At 51.4% G+C, this 20,841-nt stretch overlaps 1 protein-coding gene across 3 annotated transcripts in view; it reads right to left on the reverse strand.

Annotated features, from left to right (window-relative positions):
- The window catches only part of ACACB (acetyl-CoA carboxylase beta), an 83,853-nt gene that overhangs the window by 53,882 nt on the left and 9,130 nt on the right, over positions 1–20,841 (reverse strand). For 2 of the 3 annotated variants that reach the window (XM_075568783.1, XM_075568781.1), the window contains exons 3-6: positions 3,870–4,002; positions 1,878–2,016; positions 798–907; positions 372–453 (exon numbers count right to left, since the gene is read on the reverse strand). In XM_075568783.1, the coding sequence (XP_075424898.1) occupies positions 372–453; positions 798–907; positions 1,878–2,016; positions 3,870–4,002 (464 nt within the window). Of the gene's footprint in view, positions 1–371; positions 454–797; positions 908–1,877; positions 2,017–3,869; positions 4,003–9,215; positions 9,313–20,841 lie in introns of those variants that run through there. The other variant, XM_075568784.1, reaches the window with a different exon arrangement.

Here is a 20,841-nt window from a genome sequence, read left to right on the forward strand (position 1 = left end):
GATCTTACAAAAAGCTCCATGCCCAGCCTGTGAGTGACACAAGCATCAGGCACCGCTCCCATCTCTGATCTATTTAGTATAATCATTTGTATACAGAAATTGCCTAAGACAACGTTACGGCCACTCAAAGAAGCCTTCCTCGGATGAATAACTTTAAAACATGAACAACCTCCTTTAATGTTTGAGTTGTTGTTAAGCCCTGAGGAAGACATCACTGGGAGGCCAAAACGTTGATGCCTGATACTCCTATGTTACTCATTATCTAAAATTCACCCGATTACAACAACAGATATTCCCCATACTACAGCCCCCCCGGTTTCTAGCCCAAAGTAGTGTGAGAGAAGCCGAGACGGCCGGCGACCAGACATTACCCATGAAAGCGATGTTCTGCTTTTCCAGGAGCTCTGGAAGTTTGGGATTTTCGGAGGCGTGCCCCCATCCTGCCCACACAGCCTAGAACAACAAAGAGGAAGATGGTCAAAGGGCACGGACAGGCACGGCCGTGGGAAACGGCAACCGATTGGTCACATCAACGACCCAGTAGAACAGCGGTGGCCAACTCCAGTCCTCAAGGGCCACCAACAGGTCAGGTTTTAAGGATATCCCTGCTTCAGCACAGGTGGCTCAGTCTTTATGACCACTCAGTCGTCGACTGAGTCACCTGTGCTGAAGCAGGGATATCCATAAAACCTGACCTGCTGGTGGCCCTTGAAGACTGGCGTTGGCCACCCCTGCAGTAAAAGGTTAAAAACACCAAACTGGTTTAAATAGAGTTCGCGGGTGTGTCACGTCTTTACCTGGACCGGTATTCGCTTGGCGATATCAACAATTAACTCTACGTTGGCATAATTGTTGTTGTTGGGACCTCCGGGGACTGGCACGTAGTGATCGGCCATCTTGATGTACTCTGGGAGAAGAATGGCAGAGGGTAAGGAGGTATGTAACAGGTACACAAGCAGAGGGACGTGTAAACCCTCACAGTGTCTTTACGGGGTCCCTTTACACGGAGCGCCCAGCACGGCTGGAGCGGGAGGTGCAGCCGCCGTCACCTCCGTCATCCTGACACTGGTCGCGTCATGTGGCTGCTCCTGCAGCAGCCACACCACGCTGCAGTGCCGGAGATCCGGTGATTAATACACGGACAGAGAGTGTGCGAGAGGCAAACGGTTTATCCCTCCCCTGTAAAAGCAAACCCTGCACCTTTAAAAAAATATATATATATATGACGTATCTTGATGCACGTTTGCATATATTTCTTCTTTGAGAAAGCAGAATTTAAAGTAAAGTGGATTTTCAAAACCCCAAACCATAACACTATCTCTATATCTCTATATCTCTCTATATCTCTCTATATCTCACCCATAAATGATCACAATTTCTGTAAGTGTAGAATTTCCTACAATGTTTATCCTTTCTGAATACATTGTAACGGTAACCCATACCCAGGAGTGCATCTGTTTTATGGGTTCTAACATTTGCGGCACCTGCTTCCGTTTAAAGGTTTCCCATTTTATTTGGAAACAGCTACACAGACCCCCTGTAACTTTTTGTGTGCCTTACAATCAAATTGAAGGGTCAGTCCCTCCGTGGGCCAGAGAACCAATGGCACGGGTATCTCCGACACGTCAAAAATATACCCAACTTGGAAACAAATGAGACTTTTCCCCCAATGTTTCAGGTCTCCAAAGTAACCAAACACGTTTGATTTGTTTTCTCAATCTTTATCTAATCTCTTTTGCGTTTCCAACTTGTACACGCAAGCGCGGCAAAATGTAAATGGGGGGGGGGCGGCCATTTTTGCCGCCCCAGGCATAAATGGGCCTAGTGGGAAATCCGCCCCTGGGTGTTGGCTATGGTAAGAGCGGGAGGGTTTTTACCTGCGTTGGCTTTCAGGTCCTCCGGGGTCACCATTACCACGAAACGTATCGCCCGCTCGTTCCTGAACATTTCGTAGGACCACCTCCGGATGGAGCGCATGCATTTGACGGCTGCGATGCCATTGTTGGCGATGAGGACCTGCCGATGAGATGTTGGCGAGGGGGGGAGGGGGGAGGGGGAAGGGGGAGACCGTTTGAACCGATTCCTTGCCAGAGAGCCGGCTCCACACTGCACAGCCCGTCCCACATTCCCTGCCGCATTTCATTTCTCCCTGCTTCCGAATTTTAGTTTTTTTGAAATAGGCCGCAGCCTGCAGTAGTACCCACGTGGCGACCACTGCTGTTTAGTGGTCAATTCTATATAGTCCGAAGCAACAAAGGCGTTCGGGACATTTTTTACCCAAAAAATTCCCATTTGATTTTCGGTTGGAAACGGTAAAAAAAATCGGCCACTTTGTGATATATAGAATTCAGCCCTTAATCTCATCCTAGCAGGCAGCTCAGCACCGTTCTCACGGTAGACTTCAAAGAGACTGATGAGAGTACCGGTATTATCTCGAGCGTCTCAGATAAGGCTGGTTGAAGTCAGAGAGGCTTAGCAGACATGTTTTCTTTGGTTTCAGTCTCACTTTTTGTGAGTTAAAAAAAAGGAAAAAAACAGTGCGGAGGGTAGAATGGAACGGGGCAAAAAAGTAACAACTTAGATTGTAAGCTCTTCAGGGCAGGGACTCCTATTTCTGCTGTTTTATGTCTGCAGCGATTATTCCCATTGTATTATATTATGTCACGTGTATTGTAAAGCGCTAAGTACCTGGATGGCGCTATATAAATAAAGATACACACACACACACAAACATACACATACACACACATACACACGTGCAGAGACCAGGGCCCAGTTATAAAGCCATTTGTACAAAATGCCAGTGGCCGACACTTAGATTGCAAGCTCTCCGGGGCAGGGATTTCCTTACCCGTTGTCTGACTTTAGGTTTGTTGCACTTATTGCATTATAATTCCCTGCAGTGTATGGTCTTCTATTAAATGCGAAGTACATTGGTGGTGTTAAATAAAAATATACATTATGTACGAACCAATGAAAACATTTAAAACACGTGTGTCTGTGTCTCTGTGTGTGTTGTGTGTGTCTCTGTGTGTGTGTTAGTAATATGGTCGGAAACCGGCCACCTTTATTATTAGACAACAGAACAAGGACGTCACGAACGTGCCACAGCCTTACTAGCAATGTTCCCAGGCTCAGCCCTTGATACACGCTTTATAAAAGCACAGGGCTTTTTAAATGTAAACTTTCCAGAAGTCTTTATTTTTCTTCGCTCTTAATTGGATCCCAGGGATATCTGCCTGTGTCCTACATATACAAAATACGCTATTGCTCACTCCATACAGACTATTTTCGCTGGCTTATGATTATAATGTGTCTAATATCTGTTAATGAGAGGTTCAACAAATTAAAAACATGGCTGATGAATGTTTTGTCCATGCGTAGGAAGCAGGGGGTTCCCGGAGGCAAGTTTCAGCTCAGGGAAACCCCCGCTTCCCCAGGTACTTCCCACTGAAAATAGCTCCAGTGCCATCCCCTCCAGGGGGGAAACAAAATGGCGGTTAAAAGCTTTTGCGTCATGCAGGCCAATAATTTAACCTGATTCACCTCCAGGGACCCCCTGCTTCCACCCATGGGGGGAGGGTGGGGGGGGGGGGAAGGGGTGTGGGGGGGGGGGGGTGGAAGACGGGAGTCTTAGTTCAATGTTTTCCTTACTCTATTAACCCCTTAGACAAGGGGTGGGCAAATCTAGTTGCCTCAAGGGTCACCAACAGGTCAGGTTTTCAGGATGTCCCTACTTCCGCACAGGTGGCTCAATGAGTGGCTTCAGTGCTGAAGCAGGGATAGCCAGAAAACCCGACCTGTTGGCGGCCCTTGAGGAGTGCAGTTGCGCAGCCCTGCCGAAGGAACGCCCTTTCAGGCTGCCCTACCTTCTCGATTATCCGGTTCCCCCCAAACCGCGTCACGAACTCTGCCGGAGACGCCACGGTGAAGTCCCGGTGGAGGTCCATTTTCTTGTGCTCTCTGCCTTTCTTAACCAGGTGTAATCCGGACATGCTGGGCCTGGCAAGAGACAAACAAACATGGCGGGTGTGATGCTCGCGATTACTTCAATCAAGGAGTTACCCTGAGCGTATGCCGGCTCATCCAATCAAGAAGTTAAAGTTTCTTCATTTTGTCCCCGAGATGAGACGTACGCGGTCCCCCTGGAGCAGAACTGCACGGGGGGGGGACCCCCGGCTTCCTGAGATACTTCCCGGGGAAGGTAGCATAGGAAGTCCTGGGATTTACATCCCTGCTGCACGACAGCCAATAGGAAGTTGCTACGGATGACTTTAAAAAAATACTATTACATTAAGGGGTTTCTGCTCTGGTGACCGGCAGCTTCCCAGCCTGTTAAAGAACAAAAGACGGGGTCTGGTAGGCAGAACTGCTGCTTACAGAAGGATAAACAGGGGGTGGCCAGCTCCGGTCCTCAAGGGCCACCAACAGGTCTGGTTTTCAGGATATCCCTGCTGCAGCACAGGTGGTTCAATCAGTCCCGGATTCAGCACAGGTGGCTCAGTCTTTGACTGAGCTTCTGATTGAGCCACCTGTGCTGAAGCAGGAACATCCTGAAACCTGACCTGTTGGTGGCCCTTGAGGACTGGGAGGTGGCCCCTCCTGGGATAAGGTGTTTGTTGTGGGTCTGCTGGGTACGGTACCGTCACTGCATCCTGCTACCTGTACTACTATACGACCCGGTAACCCTGTGCCGCTCTGAGAAATGCACCGCCGGACTCTTATTCGCTGAAGCGTTTACACTGAAATAACCCCGTTATCTGCCAATCGGGCGAGCAGAGCTGAGGCAGCCAAGGGGTTAGCAACGTCCCAGGATGTGCCGCACATAGGAGAGGCCCATTGTCCCGGGCAGAAGTCATGCGTTACCCGAGCACACATCCTGTTTACCCCCCTGCGGGTAGTGCCGGCACTGTGCAGCGCAGCCCTATCAGCCCGCCAACCCTTTATCTCATTAGGCCAGGCAGCGGCGGTTATCCCTGACCGAGGCCGCAGGAGACGCCATACAGAGCTTTGCTATGCGTGGGGAGGTTATTAATAATAATAATAATAATGCAAATCATGGCAAACGTACGCTGCCCTGAAAATGAACGCGCTGCACTATACCACAATACCGAGTATGACTTTTTATACCAGGGGTCTCAAACTCCGTCCTCACGGGCCACCAAACAGACCAGGTTTTATGGATATCCCTGCTGCAGCACAGGTGCTTCAGCACAGGTGGCTCAGAGGCAAAGTCTTTGACTGAGCCACCTGTGCTGAAGCAGGGATATCCATAAAAGCCGGCCTGTTAGTAGCCCTCGAGAACGGAGTTTGAGACCCCTGTTTTACTCCTAATGCCTTTAAAGCTGCAGTTCAAGCCGCCCTTTGAATTTTTGTTTCCCCATTCAATGTGTGCACCAATACAATCTGCACACTGACAAGTGATTAGCTACGTTGCCGATTGATCCGTTCTCCTGTGATCGATCGCTGAAGATTAGGCTCGGGGGTTCTTTATAATCACTGTTAGGATTGTAGAAGATTACCCAAGATGCAAAGTTGTGTGTGGAAGATCATGTGACCAGGCAGGCACTAGATACAATTGGTGCCCTGCTAGAGAGAGGGCAGGGCTCAAGAGCCAGAGCCAGTCTCAGAAGAGGAAGGGGATGAGCCTTTGTAAATGGTTGCTATAGAAACACAAAAATGCTTGTTACATTGGAATACATCCAAAATGTCTTTAAATTTTTTTTTAAAATGCTACAAGTATTTTCTCATAGTACAGAACTGATTTATTAAAAATAACACGCATGTAGGACATTGCTTGAACACACAGTGAGCCTCTCAGTAGTAACGCTTAGCCATTAATGACTGTAGTGCTTAAGTGTTCTCCACCCACATGAAACCCTATTTGCGTTATTCATTTTGGCGCCTTTTCATTTTATCAACAGGTCAAAAATCCTAGTGAACTAGTTAAAACATGAGACTTTGTATCACCATTAAATGTTACATCTGCATATGTGATGACAGTGTTCGCGAGCATACAATAAATACAAACACCACCTGTGAGCACACTCACACGTGTCAGACAGGTCTGCTACCCCCTGCCTTTCCCCGTTATCTCCCAGCATGCAGCGCTTCCACTGCAGCCAGGGATTCTGGGAAATGACATGCAAATGCTTACCCACTTTAACATGGACTCCTATGAGCTAATGCCAGCCGCATTACACAGCTTTTCAGCACAGCCTGGGTTAAAGAAGTGCAGAGCCTGTAACCCTACTCACAGACACCTGTTTCTACCTTTTAGGTCTCACCAGTGCGAGGTTGGTTGTCGCTATGCAACGGTGAGGCTAGTACGTGGGTATAACCAGACTATAACAACCATACTATATTCTGCCATCTCCAACCCACTAAAATCACGTCACGATTTGCTTTCCCATGGGCGACACTTCCGGGAACTCCAAGGCACCTGCAGATTGAGAAAACGCTGCCACAAGCATTGGTTTCCCCCTCTGGTTAGTGGGACAAGCGCCGAAATTCATGTGCCCGGTGCCCAAGAGATGAGCTGGTTTGTCCGCCAGTCAAGAATACATGCCCTGTGGGCACCAAATGGCCGTGGGGGAGACAGGTTCGCTCCAGCAGGCAATAGAAAATGGCAACAGTTTGACGTTCTATTCTTGACCCAAAGATTCATGGGTAATTCATTAAAAACCACCCAACTGAAATAGCAACCACTGTGCCAGGCCGACTCACCAGATCATGGAGCCTCTCTGTGAGCGGATAACCTTTCCCCAGCCCGCAGACCTTAAAGGGGCAATCCCACATACTGGAGGCAGCCAGTTGAATTTCTTAGGCCCGTAATATAGTGGGCGCTGCGAACACTCGTGCATGGACACTTTTTGTGTGTACGGTCCGTGCTGCTGTGAGCGACAGTCTTGGAAGGGTACTGTGTGTGTGTCACTGGGGAAGGTGTGTGTGTGTGTGTGTGTGTGTGTGTGTGTGTATTAAAAATTAAAAAAAAAAGACATGCTGTGAGAATAAATTATTTATTAATATTGTGCAACTTTGAGATAGATATATAGATAGATATATATATATATATATAGATATAGATATAAATATAGATAGACACACACACACACACACACACACACACACACACACTGAGCGGTAGCAGCGCGAATACATACTTTTCGGAGTCTTCCCCCCCCAATCGCCCGGCTCCACGCTCACTGCCGTGCGCACACGCGGCACTTATGGTTGGCTGTGGTTAGCCAGCCATTGTATACTAGGGCCGAGCGGTAGCAAGCGCGCCCACTATATTAGGGGCCTCTGAATGGGGAAGTGTTGGTCTGTCATGGGTTTCCCTTCCCCCCTCTCCCCCCTATCCTTATCAGAGAGCCATGTAGTGGCTTGTATTGAGCTCACAGTGTAGAAGTCGCCGATGCTTCAAGTAACCCGAAGAGCTTACAATCTAATGTGTGCTGCGTGGAGAAAAAAACGACCGGCTGCCGGTTGCATTGAGTGGGCCTCGAGACTTGAGCTGGCAGACCTGGCAAGGGTCAGTGTGTTTAGGACTTTGAGAAGGAGAGTGGATGGAATTTTAGAGCTATACCGAGCAGCATCACACACAGCCCCCTGGGTACAGCTGTTGCGGTCGCCTCCTTGCTGCCGCGCCCCCCCCTCCTTCTTCTGAACCGGCGGCCCCAAGCCGGTCAGGTCACTATGTCCAGTGAAGTAATCCCGGCGGACACATCCATGTCCTGTATTACCGCTCATTCTTTACTGGACAGAGTGTCCAAATACAGGGCAGTCCGGTTCAATACTGGACGCCTGGCAACCATACCAGTTAGGCACAATTAAAAATGTATATGGGGTTATATTTCTCATCGTGTACTCCTTCTCCACTTCTGCAAAACCCCTATCTCCGGGCCTGGATGGGAGTAAGGCTGCGTCCATAGGACTGCAGCCATGGCGGAGGCGTGCGGAGGCTGAGGGAAAGCGGGTGCTTTCCCTGGCCTTGGCCCGCGCGCCGTCCGGGGGCCTGTGACATCACGGAGCTGGTTCGCCCTCATTGGGCGAACCGCTCACGTCACCGGCCCAGCGCTCCCGTGAGCGCGAAAATCTTTTGAAAAAGACCTACGCTTCCGCACGCCTGCGGAAGCGTGCGCGAGCCCCTGCTAAAGCCGCTCTCATTGCGGCTGCAGGGGCTCACTGAGAAGCGTCAGCGCGCCTCAGCACGGGTCAGCGCCTGAGCGCTGACCCTGGACGCAGCCTAACCCTTAGGCTGCGTCCATGGTATGGACGACCGCGCGGATGCAAACGCGTCCGCACGCTGAGCGATCAGACTGCCTAAAGGCAGTGATCGCGTCTATACGGCATGCGGGCGCGTGTGTGCGGAAGCGGGCGCGCGTTGCGTAAAAAAATCAGTTAAAACTGATGTCTTGGCGCGACGGGCCGGTCACGTGAGCGATTGGGCGAACCAGCTCCGTGACGTCACTGGCACGCCCCTAGACACCCCCGCGGACGGCGAGCGTACAATGGCCGAAAAACGCACCCGCTTTCCCTCAGCCGCCGCGCGCCTCCGCACGGGCAAAGTGTCTATGGACGCAGCCTTAGACACACTTACCGTCACGTTAAAGATAACACAACATTGTGCTACAACAAATGTCATTAACCCTATGCTAATGAGATGTAGCATGGACGCATATAATTAGCTTTGTGGATCCGCGTTCACCTCGGGGTACAGAATATCCGCTCCCGTTTTAGATAACGTCCCGTTATGCGCCCGGCTTCGCGCGTTTGGTGAATTAGGAGAAATAGAGCTGCCTTCTAAAAGAGAAGGATTTAGAGAAACTTTGCTGGTTCTGATGCCCTTGGAAGGCGGTCTCCCTCATTCACATTTGTGATACCTTCGATGCCAGCGACAATGGGGTTAAAAAAATACAACCCCTGGCAGCCAACACCGTGAAAACCTACAATCAACCTACACGTCGTTCCCTTAGGCTACAGCATTGCAGAACCGATGACCACGCAGAGTTGTGCCAAGTTCCCATCACCGCCCGTAACATGTACACTTCCCAAATTCGCCCTCTCAAACCCTTGAGACCTGACAGCTGTCCCCCACCCCTCGCGTGACAATAATAACGTCACACTCCGCCTTCCTATTAACCCTCCCTGCAGTGTGTTTGCGAGTCTGCACGCGAGCGAGATTCAGGGGGACGAGACGCTGCATAACTGACCTCTTCAGGCAGGGGAACCAGCGGTCACCGTCTTCCTCCTCCATTCTGACACAGGGTTTTGCAGTTACATATCCAGCGGCCGGCCCCCTATGTTCCTTCTCCTCCTCCCCCCCCTCCCACCAACTTCATACACAGCGTGTCACATCTCTCCCTCCCCCCCCCCCCTTCTTTCTTCTCCTGGCATCACAAAGGCCTGCTCGCTAGCAGCCCCACATGGTGAGCTGCAGCTATAGGAATGTTTTAAAGCAGCAGCAACTCCCCCCCCCAACAATTTAAAATATATATATATATATCTTGCAAATGGAAATATTCCTGTATGCTCATTTGCATGTCTTAGACAGGTCTGCAACCCCACCATTATCACCCAGCACACCCACTGCAGCAAGGGATTCTGGGAAATGACATGCAAATAGGCACACAGTGTCACCTTTTGCTTCAAAACCATTTTTAACATGGTTCCCCTATAGGCTTAAGCTTGCTGCATGGTCACAGCTTTAAGCACAGCCAGGGTTAAGGTGCATAGCCAGAAAACCCACCCACAAACAGCCGTTTCGACCTGAATGGGTCTCATCAGTGTGGGGTTGGTTAACTGGCTATGCAGTGAAGCAATGAGGATTTGTTTTTTTAAATGGCGAAACTGCCGCTTTATATACAAGTCTCTGACACCCAATTCACAGTCTGCAAGGACAGGGTAAAATGAACATCCCACTTGAATAAAAATATTTTGTAATGGGGCAATCCCTCCTAGGCCCAAACTGCACTAATGTCAGTGATATTTAAGGGGTTACAGCTAAGTGATTGACTTCCTTTTTTTTGGTCAGCATTCGACACCTAGCAGTATTTTTTAAATCAGTCAGTAAAACCGGTGAGTGGAGACTTGGGAGGGGTTAGGTTACCCCTGGCTGGTCCCTTTAGACTGATGTCCCTGTGTGTTCAACAAGAGTTTGCACAGGCAAAGTCCCCCTCTCTTCCCTGGCTCTAACAGGTACAGGGTGGTCAAGAGGTTAAATTAACACTTGTGCGACAAGCACCCTCTGCCCCCCCCCCCCCCATTTCAGAGGTCATGGATCATGTTGAAAGACATTTCTTAAGAAACCAAAAACTTTGCTCCATGTCCTAATTACAGTTTTTTAATTTAAACAATATGACATTGTTAAAGCCAATATCAGTGGAACGCGAATAATACGGTATTACCTCCCGCTCTTTAAAAAAAAAAAAAAAAAAAAAAAAAAAAACAAAAAAAAAAAAAAACAAAAAAAAAAAAAAACGTTTTTATAGTGTTCAAAATCACAATTGACTTAATCTCTAGTGTCTGAGGTTACCATGGTAACCGGCCTCGGATATAGTGGGCGCGCGCGACGGAGTGCATGGCATTACACACGCCTGTCGGCCGAGCGATCTGAGGCCTGTGATCCACAGCGACGGGGAGGTGTGGCTGTGACGAGGGCGGAACCGCTCACGTGACCAGGACATGGCGCTACAAAAACAAAAAATGTTGTCTGTTCGAAAATCTCGGGCTCTCTATGGCCGGCCTCATAGAGGTACAGTCTTTTGTTTGGGCGCTTTATGGCCGGCCTCATAGAGGTACGGCCTTTTGTTCGCGCGGAGTATGGACGCGGCCATAGACTGCTCTGCGGAGAGCTCCATTTTAACCTCCCGTACACATCCATTTAAAAACGCTTCCCTCTCCTCACCAGAGCATCAGATTCCAAAGATAAAAACAGCGTTGGTATTTTCTGTTCATATACGCACAATTAAAGCACTAATATATATATCACTGTACATCTATATATATTTTTTTGAAACCGTTGTATGTTGGTGTCCCTATGGGCAATCTGATTGGTCCTTTGGCCCGTCACTCCGCCTCAGGCCAATCAGATTGGTCCGTGGCCCGGACCCGCCCCCCTCTCATTGGCTGCCTTGCTTAACTGGACACACACACACAAACACACACACACACACACACACACACACACACACACACACACACACACACACACACACACACACACACACACACACACACACACACACACACACACACACACACACACACACACACACACACACACACACACACACACCTCTCTCTCTCTTCCTCACCCCCGCTCGATCCCCCCCCCCCATCCCCCAAACCTCACCGCCGGCTTCCCCCCTCCTCCCTCCATCACCCCCCCTCACCCACAACTCCATGCCGGCGGGAGGAGCAGGGCAGTGGCGGCCGTGGCGGGGCTGACTGTCCCCTGGGGCGGCCGCTGGGGGACACCTCACCACGTGCCTCCCACCCACCCTGCCGCCTCCCCAAAGTTTCCACTACGCCCGCCCTCTTCATGCCGCAGCGTGAGGTATGGGGGGGGGGGGGGGAATGGCTTCCCGCCCGCTATCTTCATGCCCCCAAAGTTGCAGCATGAGGTGGGGGGGGGGGGGGGGGTGCCGGCCTGCCCGCCCACTAGCTTCATGCCGCCGCGTGGGGGGTGGGGGTAAGATGCAGGGGGGAAATGCAGGCCATCTAAAGGCCTCCGCCTGAGGTATGGGGGCTGTGGGGGTAGGGGGTTGATGTCACCCACCCAGTCACTAAATAACCCACCCACCCACTAAATAACCCACCCGCCCCTGCCTTTCACCCACCCGCCGCCCTCCCGCCCCTGCCTTTCACCCACCCGCCGCCCTCCCGCCCCTGCCTTTCACCCACCCGCCGCCCTCCCGCCCCTGCCTTTCACCCACCCGCCGCCCTCCCGCCCCTGCCTTTCACCCACCCGCCGCCCTCCCGCCTCAGCAGCAACACACACACCACCTCACACCCCTTCCCACCGTAGCGGGACCGCCACACCGCACCCACCAGCCACTCGCCGACTCACACACCTCACATTGTACTGTGGTGTGTTTACAATAAACCATTTTTAAACATCATCGGATTACATTTTCTTCCATGTTTCTTTTCAACATTATTATACAACCTTTACACCAAATACTCAACCTATTCTTCCCCTATTTAGAAATACTACCTATTACGTATTTACATCCCGGGCAACGCCGGGTATATCAGCGAGTTACATAATATTTGCTAATGCTGCTTGCTCCAGTGGTGAAAGTATGATGGTACAGTACTTTTATTTGCACCCTGGAAAACCCAAAGTTTGTCATTCACAACCCCCATAACGACCTCTACTTTTCAATTGACGGACTAATTCTTCCAGTTTATATATAACGGATTAATTTTAGGATGCATTCCTGCTTTCTAAGCATAAATATTGTACAACCAGCTCTAAAATATATTCAGAGTAGCTTTCCCCCGGTGTGACAGCTTTGAAGCCAAGCTCAGTACCACTCATTTTTTTTTGTCACAGAGCAGGGGGGCTCAATACCATTCCTGAAGCCGCCCCCAAAACAGGGCAGGTTTCCAGGATATCCCAGCTTCAGCACAGGTGGCTCAATCAGCCCCCTCTTCACCACAAGTCAAAGACTGAGCCTCTGATTGAGCCACCTGTGCTGAAGCAGGGACAGATTGAGCCACCTGTGCTGAAGCTGGGATATCCTGAAAACCTGACCTGTTGGGGGGGCTTGAGCACTGGAGTTGAGCCCCCCTGACTTAGAACACAGGTTATTATCCTTTTCACCCCAAAATGAATTGGATCTCCGTGGGAGATCCCGTGTGACAAATCCCCTTTTCTCCATGTCCCAGGACCTGCGATGCCTCTAATCCTATGCGCAGCAATAATGACTTGGTGCTGCATTAAAAACAAAACTACTTATCTTGATGGGCAACGAGGCACCAGAGAGGTCGAGTTACCTTCAGGAGAAATCAATGTGACGTAGGTACCATGCGCCTGTTTGCATCTTTACACTAAGGTGAGGGGCCAGGTGCCTGTGATGTATGACTTCCTGCCAAGTTCAGCCCTGCAGCAAACACACTGCAAAGTGAGTGACAAAATCAGGACTGCCCCGTCTGCTGGAGCCACGTACCTATTCACCTACCCCTTGCTTTCCACTAACCCCTTCTGTGCCAGATTTGTCAACAGCACCTTGCAGAGGAATTCCGGGCCTTTCCTGGCATTACATGGGTTGATGCGGGGGCTCTCAACCCCAGTCAGTCAAGCCCCCCTCCCCAACAGGTCAGGTTTTCAGGATATCCCTGCATCAGCACAGGTGGCTCAGTCTTTGATTGAGCAAACTGTGCTAAATATGGAATAGCCTTAAAACCTGGCCTGTTGAGAACCCCTGCCTGAAGCAATAAGGCACTGAGGAGTTGCCATTAAATAATACTAACCAGCTATAGGGCCCCTGGGGTTGATATCTCACTCAATAACCGGGCTTATCTTATCTGCTGGAGACTGAGCTCACTAATGCACTTTACCACCTAACTCTAGCGTGTGATAATGATCCAGACCGGTCTTTCTTTGTATCTTGCTCTGTTATACTAAAGCTAACTACAAAACCAGGGCTGGCTCAAGCTAACTACAAAACCAGGGCTGGCTCAAGCTAACTACAAAACCAGGGCTGGCTCAAGCTAACTACAAAACCAGGGCTGGCTCAAGCTAACTACAAAACCAGGGCTGGCTCAAGCTAACTACAAAACCAGGGCTGGCTCAAGCTAACTACAAAACCAGGGCTGGCTCAAGCCAACACCGTATCCAGCTATCACTGAATGGCTTCACAAACCAAAGCAGATTGCGAGATCCTAAAACCAGACATTTTAAGAAAGGGCCGAATTAACGTGGGTTGTTGGACATTGTCTGTTCCAGTTTGTACGGCTCTCTGTTCTCAGAAGGTCAGAAGGATTACAACATTACATTACATTTATACTTACGATATAAGGATAGGCCTTAAAGTACCAATCCATGGAAGGGTGACTCCTTCGGGTCTTATTTACTAAGCCAACTTCCAGTGAAAAGGACACCAGTGACTTGTAGTGTAGCTGCATTTAGTAAATATGGTCCAAAATCCGGATTGCCAGGGAAGTGATCAGCCAGTCCCAATCTGTATAAAGATCCTGGCAGACGCCTCTAAGGGGTGGGGAACGTGGCGAGGTATAAAACCAGGGACGTCCACCTCTGCCCTTGGAAATCCCCATCAGACGATCACCCTACTGCAGGAGTGGCCTATTCCAGTCCTCAAGGGCCACCAACAGGTCAGGTTTTCAGGATATCCCTGCTTCAGCACAGGTGGCGCAATCAGTCTCTGCTTCAGCACAGATGACTCAATGAGTGGCTCAGCCTTCGACCGAGCCACTGATTGAGCCACCTGTGCTGAAGCAGGGATATCCTGAAAACCTGACCTGTTGGTGGCCCTTGAGGACTGGAGTTGAGCACCCCTACCCTACTGCATCTGAATTCAATAATCCCCTTAGACCCTGTTGACGTTCCCTAACACTGCTCCCCCTACAGCTATTTGGGACACGCTGCAAGCTCATTCTGTGTTTTATTTATTTTTGCCGCCCGATCGCCCCCAAATCTTTTAATAACTCACCCTCCCAGAATCCCGGCTTCGGACACGGAGCAATCGGCGCACAGCACCTGTGTACCTGCAGCGCCGGAGAGAAACACCTCCTCTCTCTATTTAATAACCTTTGCTACTTCGGTTATCAATGTTCATTCTTAACCCTTTAAAGCTGGAATTGCTTTACGACGCATTGCCAAGGCCTAGAGCAGCTTCAAGGTGACGTGCAGTCCAGGTGTACTCATGGTATGCACGATATGATTAACCCCGTCGCTGCCAGAGGGGCCAGCGAGGCATATGCCTAGATTTTGCAGAGGCTTTTGATACTGTTAACCATGCAATTATGTTAAACAAGATCCAGTACTCTGGTACAGGACCACATGCTTTAAACTGGCTGATCTCTTATTTATCAAGAAGATCCCAATATGCTATTGCCCGCAGGCTCCCCCAATGCTCTGTTCTGCGGCCCTTTGTTTTTTCTGTCTTGATAAATGACCTGCCCACAGTCTGTAAGACCACATTTCCGCCTGTGTATGCTGGTGATAGTATCCTATACGCAGGCAGACCCAGCCTCCCCGAACGTCACAATATGCTGCAATCTGAATTTTCCAAGGTCGAAAACTGGATCGCTCAAAACACACAGTTTTCAATGCTGACAAAACAGTAACTATGGTATTTGGGTTTAAGGCTGCATCTCGAGCGCTGCCCATCACAGAGCTACTGTTCAGAACCAGCTCTACCACTAACCTTGGGTCAGTTACTAGCGTTAAATATGACATCCAAAATCTATTCCTAACTGGGTGTACTGTATAGAAATAAATCCTGCCAAAGCCCATTGGTCAGACAGCACGCAGCACATATATGGTGATACAGCACCCCACATTCAACTCCGCAAACTCGACATCCTTTACAACTCAATATACTCAATGTATATGTTCCCGCTCCTCTCTCTCTCCTCTCTCTGTTTGTCCCCCATTCACATCAATCCAGTCCCCCCCTCCCTCCTTTACAGCTCTGTTTGTCCCCCTTTACAGCTTCCTGCAGTGTGTGTGCGTCAGTAATTGTGAGTGCGTCAGTCAGTCACTGTGTGTGCGCGCGCGCGTCAGTGAGTGTGACGCAGAAAACACAAACACACACACACAGACTGACGCACACACACACAGTCAGTGTGTGCGTGTGTGTGTGCCTCAGTCAGTGTGTGTGTGCGGCAGTCAGTGTTTGTGTGCGCGTCAGTCAGTGTGTGCGTGCGGCAGTCAGTCAGTCAGTGTGTGTGTGCGTGCGTCAGTCACTGTGTGTGTGTGGGGGGGGGGGGGTGGGGGGGGTGTGCACGTGCGCATCAGTCAGTGTGTGTGTCAGTCAGTGTGTGTGTGTGTCAGTCAGTGTGTGTGTGTGTCAGTCAGTGTGTGTGTCAGTCAGTGTGTGTGTCAGTCAGTGTGTGTGTCAGTCAGTGTGTGTGTTTGTCAGTCAGTGTGTGTGTTTGTCAGTCAGTGTGTGTGTTTGTCAGTCAGTGTGTGTGTGTGTCAGTCAGTGTGTGTGTGTGTCAGTCAGTGTGTGTGTGTCAGTTAGTGTGTGTGTCAGTCAGTGTGTGTGTCAGTCAGTGTGTGTGTCAGTCAGTGTGTGTGTGTGTGCGTGCTTCAGTTAGTCTGTGTGTGTGTGTGTGTGTGTGTGTGTGTGTTTGTGTGCGTCAGTCAGTGTGTGTGTGTGTGTCAGTCAGTGCGTGTGTGTGTCAGTCAGTGTGTTTGTGTGTGTGTGTCAGTCAGTCAGTGTCAGTCAGTGTGTGTGTGTGTGCGTGCGTCAGGGTGTGTGTGCGTGTGGCTGTCAGGGGTTGTGTGCGTGCGGCTGTCAGGGGTTGTGTGCGTGCGTCAGTACGTGTGTGTGTGCGTCAGTACTTGTGTGTGCGTGCGTCAGTGAGTGTGTGTATGCGTCAGTCAGTGTGTGTGTGTGTGTGCGTCAGTCAGGGTTTGTGTGCGTGCGCCAGTCAGGGTTTGTGTGCGTGAGTCAGGGTGTGTGCGTGCGTCAGTCAGGGTGTGTCTGCGTGCGCCTGTCAGGGTTTGTGTGCGTGCGTCAGTCAGTCAAAGTGCAGACGCGGGGGGGGGGTGTGTGAAGGGCAGGCGTGGGGGGGGGGGGTGAAGGGCAGGCGGGGGGGGGTGAAGGGCAGGGGTAGGGGGGGTGAAGGGCAGGGGTAGGGGGGTGAAGGGCAGGGGTAGGGGGGTGAAGGGCAGGGGTATGGGGGGGTGAAGTGCAGGGGTAGGGGGGGTGAAGGGCAGGGGTAGGGGGGGTGAAGGGCAGGGGTAGGGGGGGTGAAGGGCAGGGGTAGGGGGGGTGAAGGGCAGGGGTAGGGGGGGTGAAGGGCAGGGGTAGGGGGGGTGAAGGGCAGGGGTAGGGGGTGAAGGGCAGGGGTAGGGGGGGTGAAGGGCAGGGGTAGGGGGGGTGAAGGGCAGGGGTAGGGGGGGTGAAGGGCAGGGGTAGGGGGGGTGAAGGGCGGGGGTGAAGGGCAGGGGTAGGGGGCGGGGGTGAAGGGCGGGGGTGGGGGCGGGGGTGAAGGGCAGGGGTGGGGGGGTGAAGGGCAGGGGTGAAGGGCAGGGGTGGGGGTGGTGAAGGGCAGGGGTGAAGGGCAGGGGTGGGGGGGTGAAGGGCAGGGTGGGGGGCGGGTAAAGGACAGGGGTAGGGGGGGGTGAAAGGCAGGGGTAGGGAGGGGTGAAGGGCAGGGGTAGGGGTGGGGGGTGAAGGGCAGGGGTAGGGATGGGGGGTGAAGGGCAGGGGTAGGGGTGGGGGGTGAAGGGCAGGGGTAGGGGTGGGGGGTGAAGGGCAGGGGTGGGGGGTGAAGGGCAGGGGTAGGGGTGGGGGGTGAAGGGCAGGGGTAGGGGTGGTGAAGGGCAGGGGTAGGGGGGGTGAAGGGCAGGGGTAGGGGGGGTGAAGGGCAAGGGTAGGGGGGGTGAAGGGCAGGGGTAGGGGGGGTGAAGGGCAAGGGTAGGGGGGGTGAAGGGCAGGGGTAGGGGGGGTGAAGGGCAGGGGTAGGGGGGGTGAAGGGCAGGGGCATGGGGGGGTGAAGGGCAGGGGGTGAAGGGCAGGGGGTGAGGGGCAGGGGCTGAAGGGCAGGGGATGAAGGGCAGGGGGTGAAGGGCAGGGGCTGAAGGGCTGGGGCTGAAGGGCAGGGGCTGAAGGGCGGGGGCAGGGGTGAAGGGTAGGGGTAGGGGTAAAGGGCAGGGGCAGGGGGGAGGGCAGGGGGGGTTGAAGGGCAGGGGGGTGAAGGGCAGGGGGGGTGAAGGGCAGGGGGGGGTGAAGGGCAGGGGGGGTAAAGGGCAGGGGTAGGGGGGGTGAAGGGCAGGGGTAGGGGGGGTAAAGGGTAGGGGGGGTGAAGGGCAGGGGGGGTGAAGGGCAAGGGTAGGGGGGGTGGGGAAGGGCAGGGGTAGGGGTGAAAGTGAGGCACAAATTGTTGGCAGGAGTAAAATGTCCACACACACACACACACACATCCGAGGAGGCTGCTTGGCCCCCCCCAGCGGCCGGGGAGTTAAGGGAGCGCCGGGGAGTTAAGGGAGCGCCGGGGAGTTAAGGGAGCGCCGGGGAGTTAAGGGAGCGCCGGGGAGTTAAGGTAGCGCCGGGGAGTTAAGGTAGCTCCAGGGAGGTAAAGGAACGTAGGCGCCTGCGGGTAGGAGGGCCGTGCCGCGCTTACCCTCCGTGTTTCCGGGAGCCGGTTGAGAGCGAGGGGGGAGGAACCTGCAGTTGGCGGCAGGGGCAGGAGGGCCGCGCTTCCCGTCACTCCGCCTAAGGCCAATGAGAGGTGTGCGGGAGCGGGCGGGCCAAGGGAGCAATCTCATTGGCCTGGCCCAAGGTCCAATGGGATTGCCGCTAGGGACACAGGGAGGGACACAGGGAGACACATACAGACATAGACACATAAGACGCTTTCACAAATCTATATATAGTAGATAACCCTGCTCACTTAATGTAACCATGTATTTGTAACCATGTATCTGCTGTCATCATAACTCTGTGCCCAGGACATACTTGAAAACAAGAGGTAACTCTCAATGTGTTACTTCCTGGTAACACATTTTTATAAATAAATAAAACTGTTCCTTAAACATGACGTAAGCACATCGTAATACAACCAAAGTCAGGGAAATCGAGTCATCGTCAACTTGATGACTTTAACGTAAGTGCAAATGCACCCGACGTTTCGGTGCAACACGCACCTTCGTCAGGGATCCAGACCAGATGTAATCGCACCAATAGATACCCCCACCATGCTCCCTTCTCCCTCAGGACACCATCGCAGCTGGATGTGTGGGACTTCCTGTTTGTGATGTCACAGAGCGGAAGATGCAGTGACGTCACACGAAGACAGTGGCAGTTATATCGAGAGATGCGAGGAAGATCACCGCGGCAACGTGTACACATAGCAGGGCTACGGAAAAAAAGCCGTAGTGAACGTGACACACAGCGAAGAAGAGAAGTGGGCGTCGATAGTACAAGCAACGAGACGCTGACACACATTAGTATACCAGTGTAACGCAACAATTCAAAGAGCCAATAAAGAGGCAATATACAAAATAGTGACAATCCTTTTTTTTCTTTAACAGTATTAGCAAATCGATAACATCCCATAAGGCCCTTAAAACGACGACTACAGGCAGTCCTCGGTTATCCAACAGGATCCGTTCTGGAAGTAGCGTTGGATAGTGAAACGGCTGTAAAGTGAGTCTCAGTGGCGGTGAGCGCTGGGTACCGCATTCAGTTGTCGGATAACGTATTCCGGCATCGAAAATTGGCACTCAGGGTTGCATTGTAAAGCGTTGGATATGCCATTCGTTGTAAAGTGAAACGTTGGATAGCGAGGACTACCTGTATATCATTTAAAGTGAAACTCAACGCTCAAAATCATCATTGAGGCCTCTCTGTTTTAAACTTGTCAACAGGGAAAATCCACAAGGCCTCTCGCTGGAAAAGTAGCCGCGTCTTCCAGCAGCCATGGCATCCTGAGGGAAAAGGGTGGCGGGAGCGTGGTGGGGGTGTAAATATTGGTATGATATCATATTGCCTGTACCCCTGATGAAGGTGCTGCATGGGGTACCGAAACGTTGGGTGCATTGGTACTGACTTTAAAGTCATTAACGCAGCAGAACTGCTGACGCTTTTAATTGTTACTAGGATTGAAGCAGGGGAGTCTCCGGAGCTGATCCATGTTAATTTCAGCTCTGGGGACCCCCTGCTTCCTGAGATACTTACCTCGTAAAGGGGGTGCCGGTAACCGCTCCGGCTGGGCTGGCTGGGGTTATTGAAAAGGCGGCTTAAAATGTCCCGCGTCACGCAGGCCAATAGGAAGCCGTGATGTCATCCCTTGCAGCTTCATATTGGCTCACGTGACGCGGGACATCTAAACTGCTCAGAGAAACCGGCACCCCCTTCTGAGGTATCTCGGGAAGCAGGGGGTCCCCGAAGCTGAAATTAACGCGGATCATCTCCTGAGACCCTCTTGCTTCAAACCCCTATTAAAAAAAGAAAAAAACACTCCAAAAGTGTCCTCCGCTCTGCTGCTTTCAGCTGCCTGTGACGCGATTTCCCTGGCTTTGATGGTATTACGGTGTGCTTGACTCGTGTTTAAGTGACAGGTACAAACATGTTTGACATAGGAAACAGCCGAAGTCTTGAAATAACTCAGACAGGAGGCGGTCTGGAGGGACTCGGGTAAATTGTCCCAGAATTGAGATGTTCAGTAAGGGAAGGAAGAGCGACCAGATCCATGATTAAACCTTGGCACCATAAGCAGGTTTCTGTAGGTGGATCTAAGGAGATAAGTGATTTACTCCCCGTTTCCACGAATCCTTCAGCCAGTGGAACTCAGCAGCTACAATGTATTCTTATATCACTAAGGTAACATTATCTATTGTTACAGTTTGCAGCTCAAACTGCTGGGAATATTGGCAAACAAATTATCACAAACAGGAAAGTGTTACAAAGCTCTTGCACTGCTGGGGAAGCCTGCTATAGAAATCAAAGAATGATCAGTATAATACAACTCATTAAAAATGGTATTAAGAGTTGAATAAATAATTAAAAAAGGTAGTATTATCCAATACTACAGAACTGATTTATTTATAAAAAAAACACATGTAGGAAATTGCATGGATTACTCTTTTAAAATATGAATTGTAAAAAAAAAAAGGGGATGGGGGTTCCTTTTCTG

Source organism: Ascaphus truei, chromosome 13 (assembly GCF_040206685.1).
Source record: "Ascaphus truei isolate aAscTru1 chromosome 13, aAscTru1.hap1, whole genome shotgun sequence".
In the NCBI taxonomy this organism is placed as follows: Eukaryota; Metazoa; Chordata; class Amphibia; order Anura; family Ascaphidae; genus Ascaphus; species Ascaphus truei.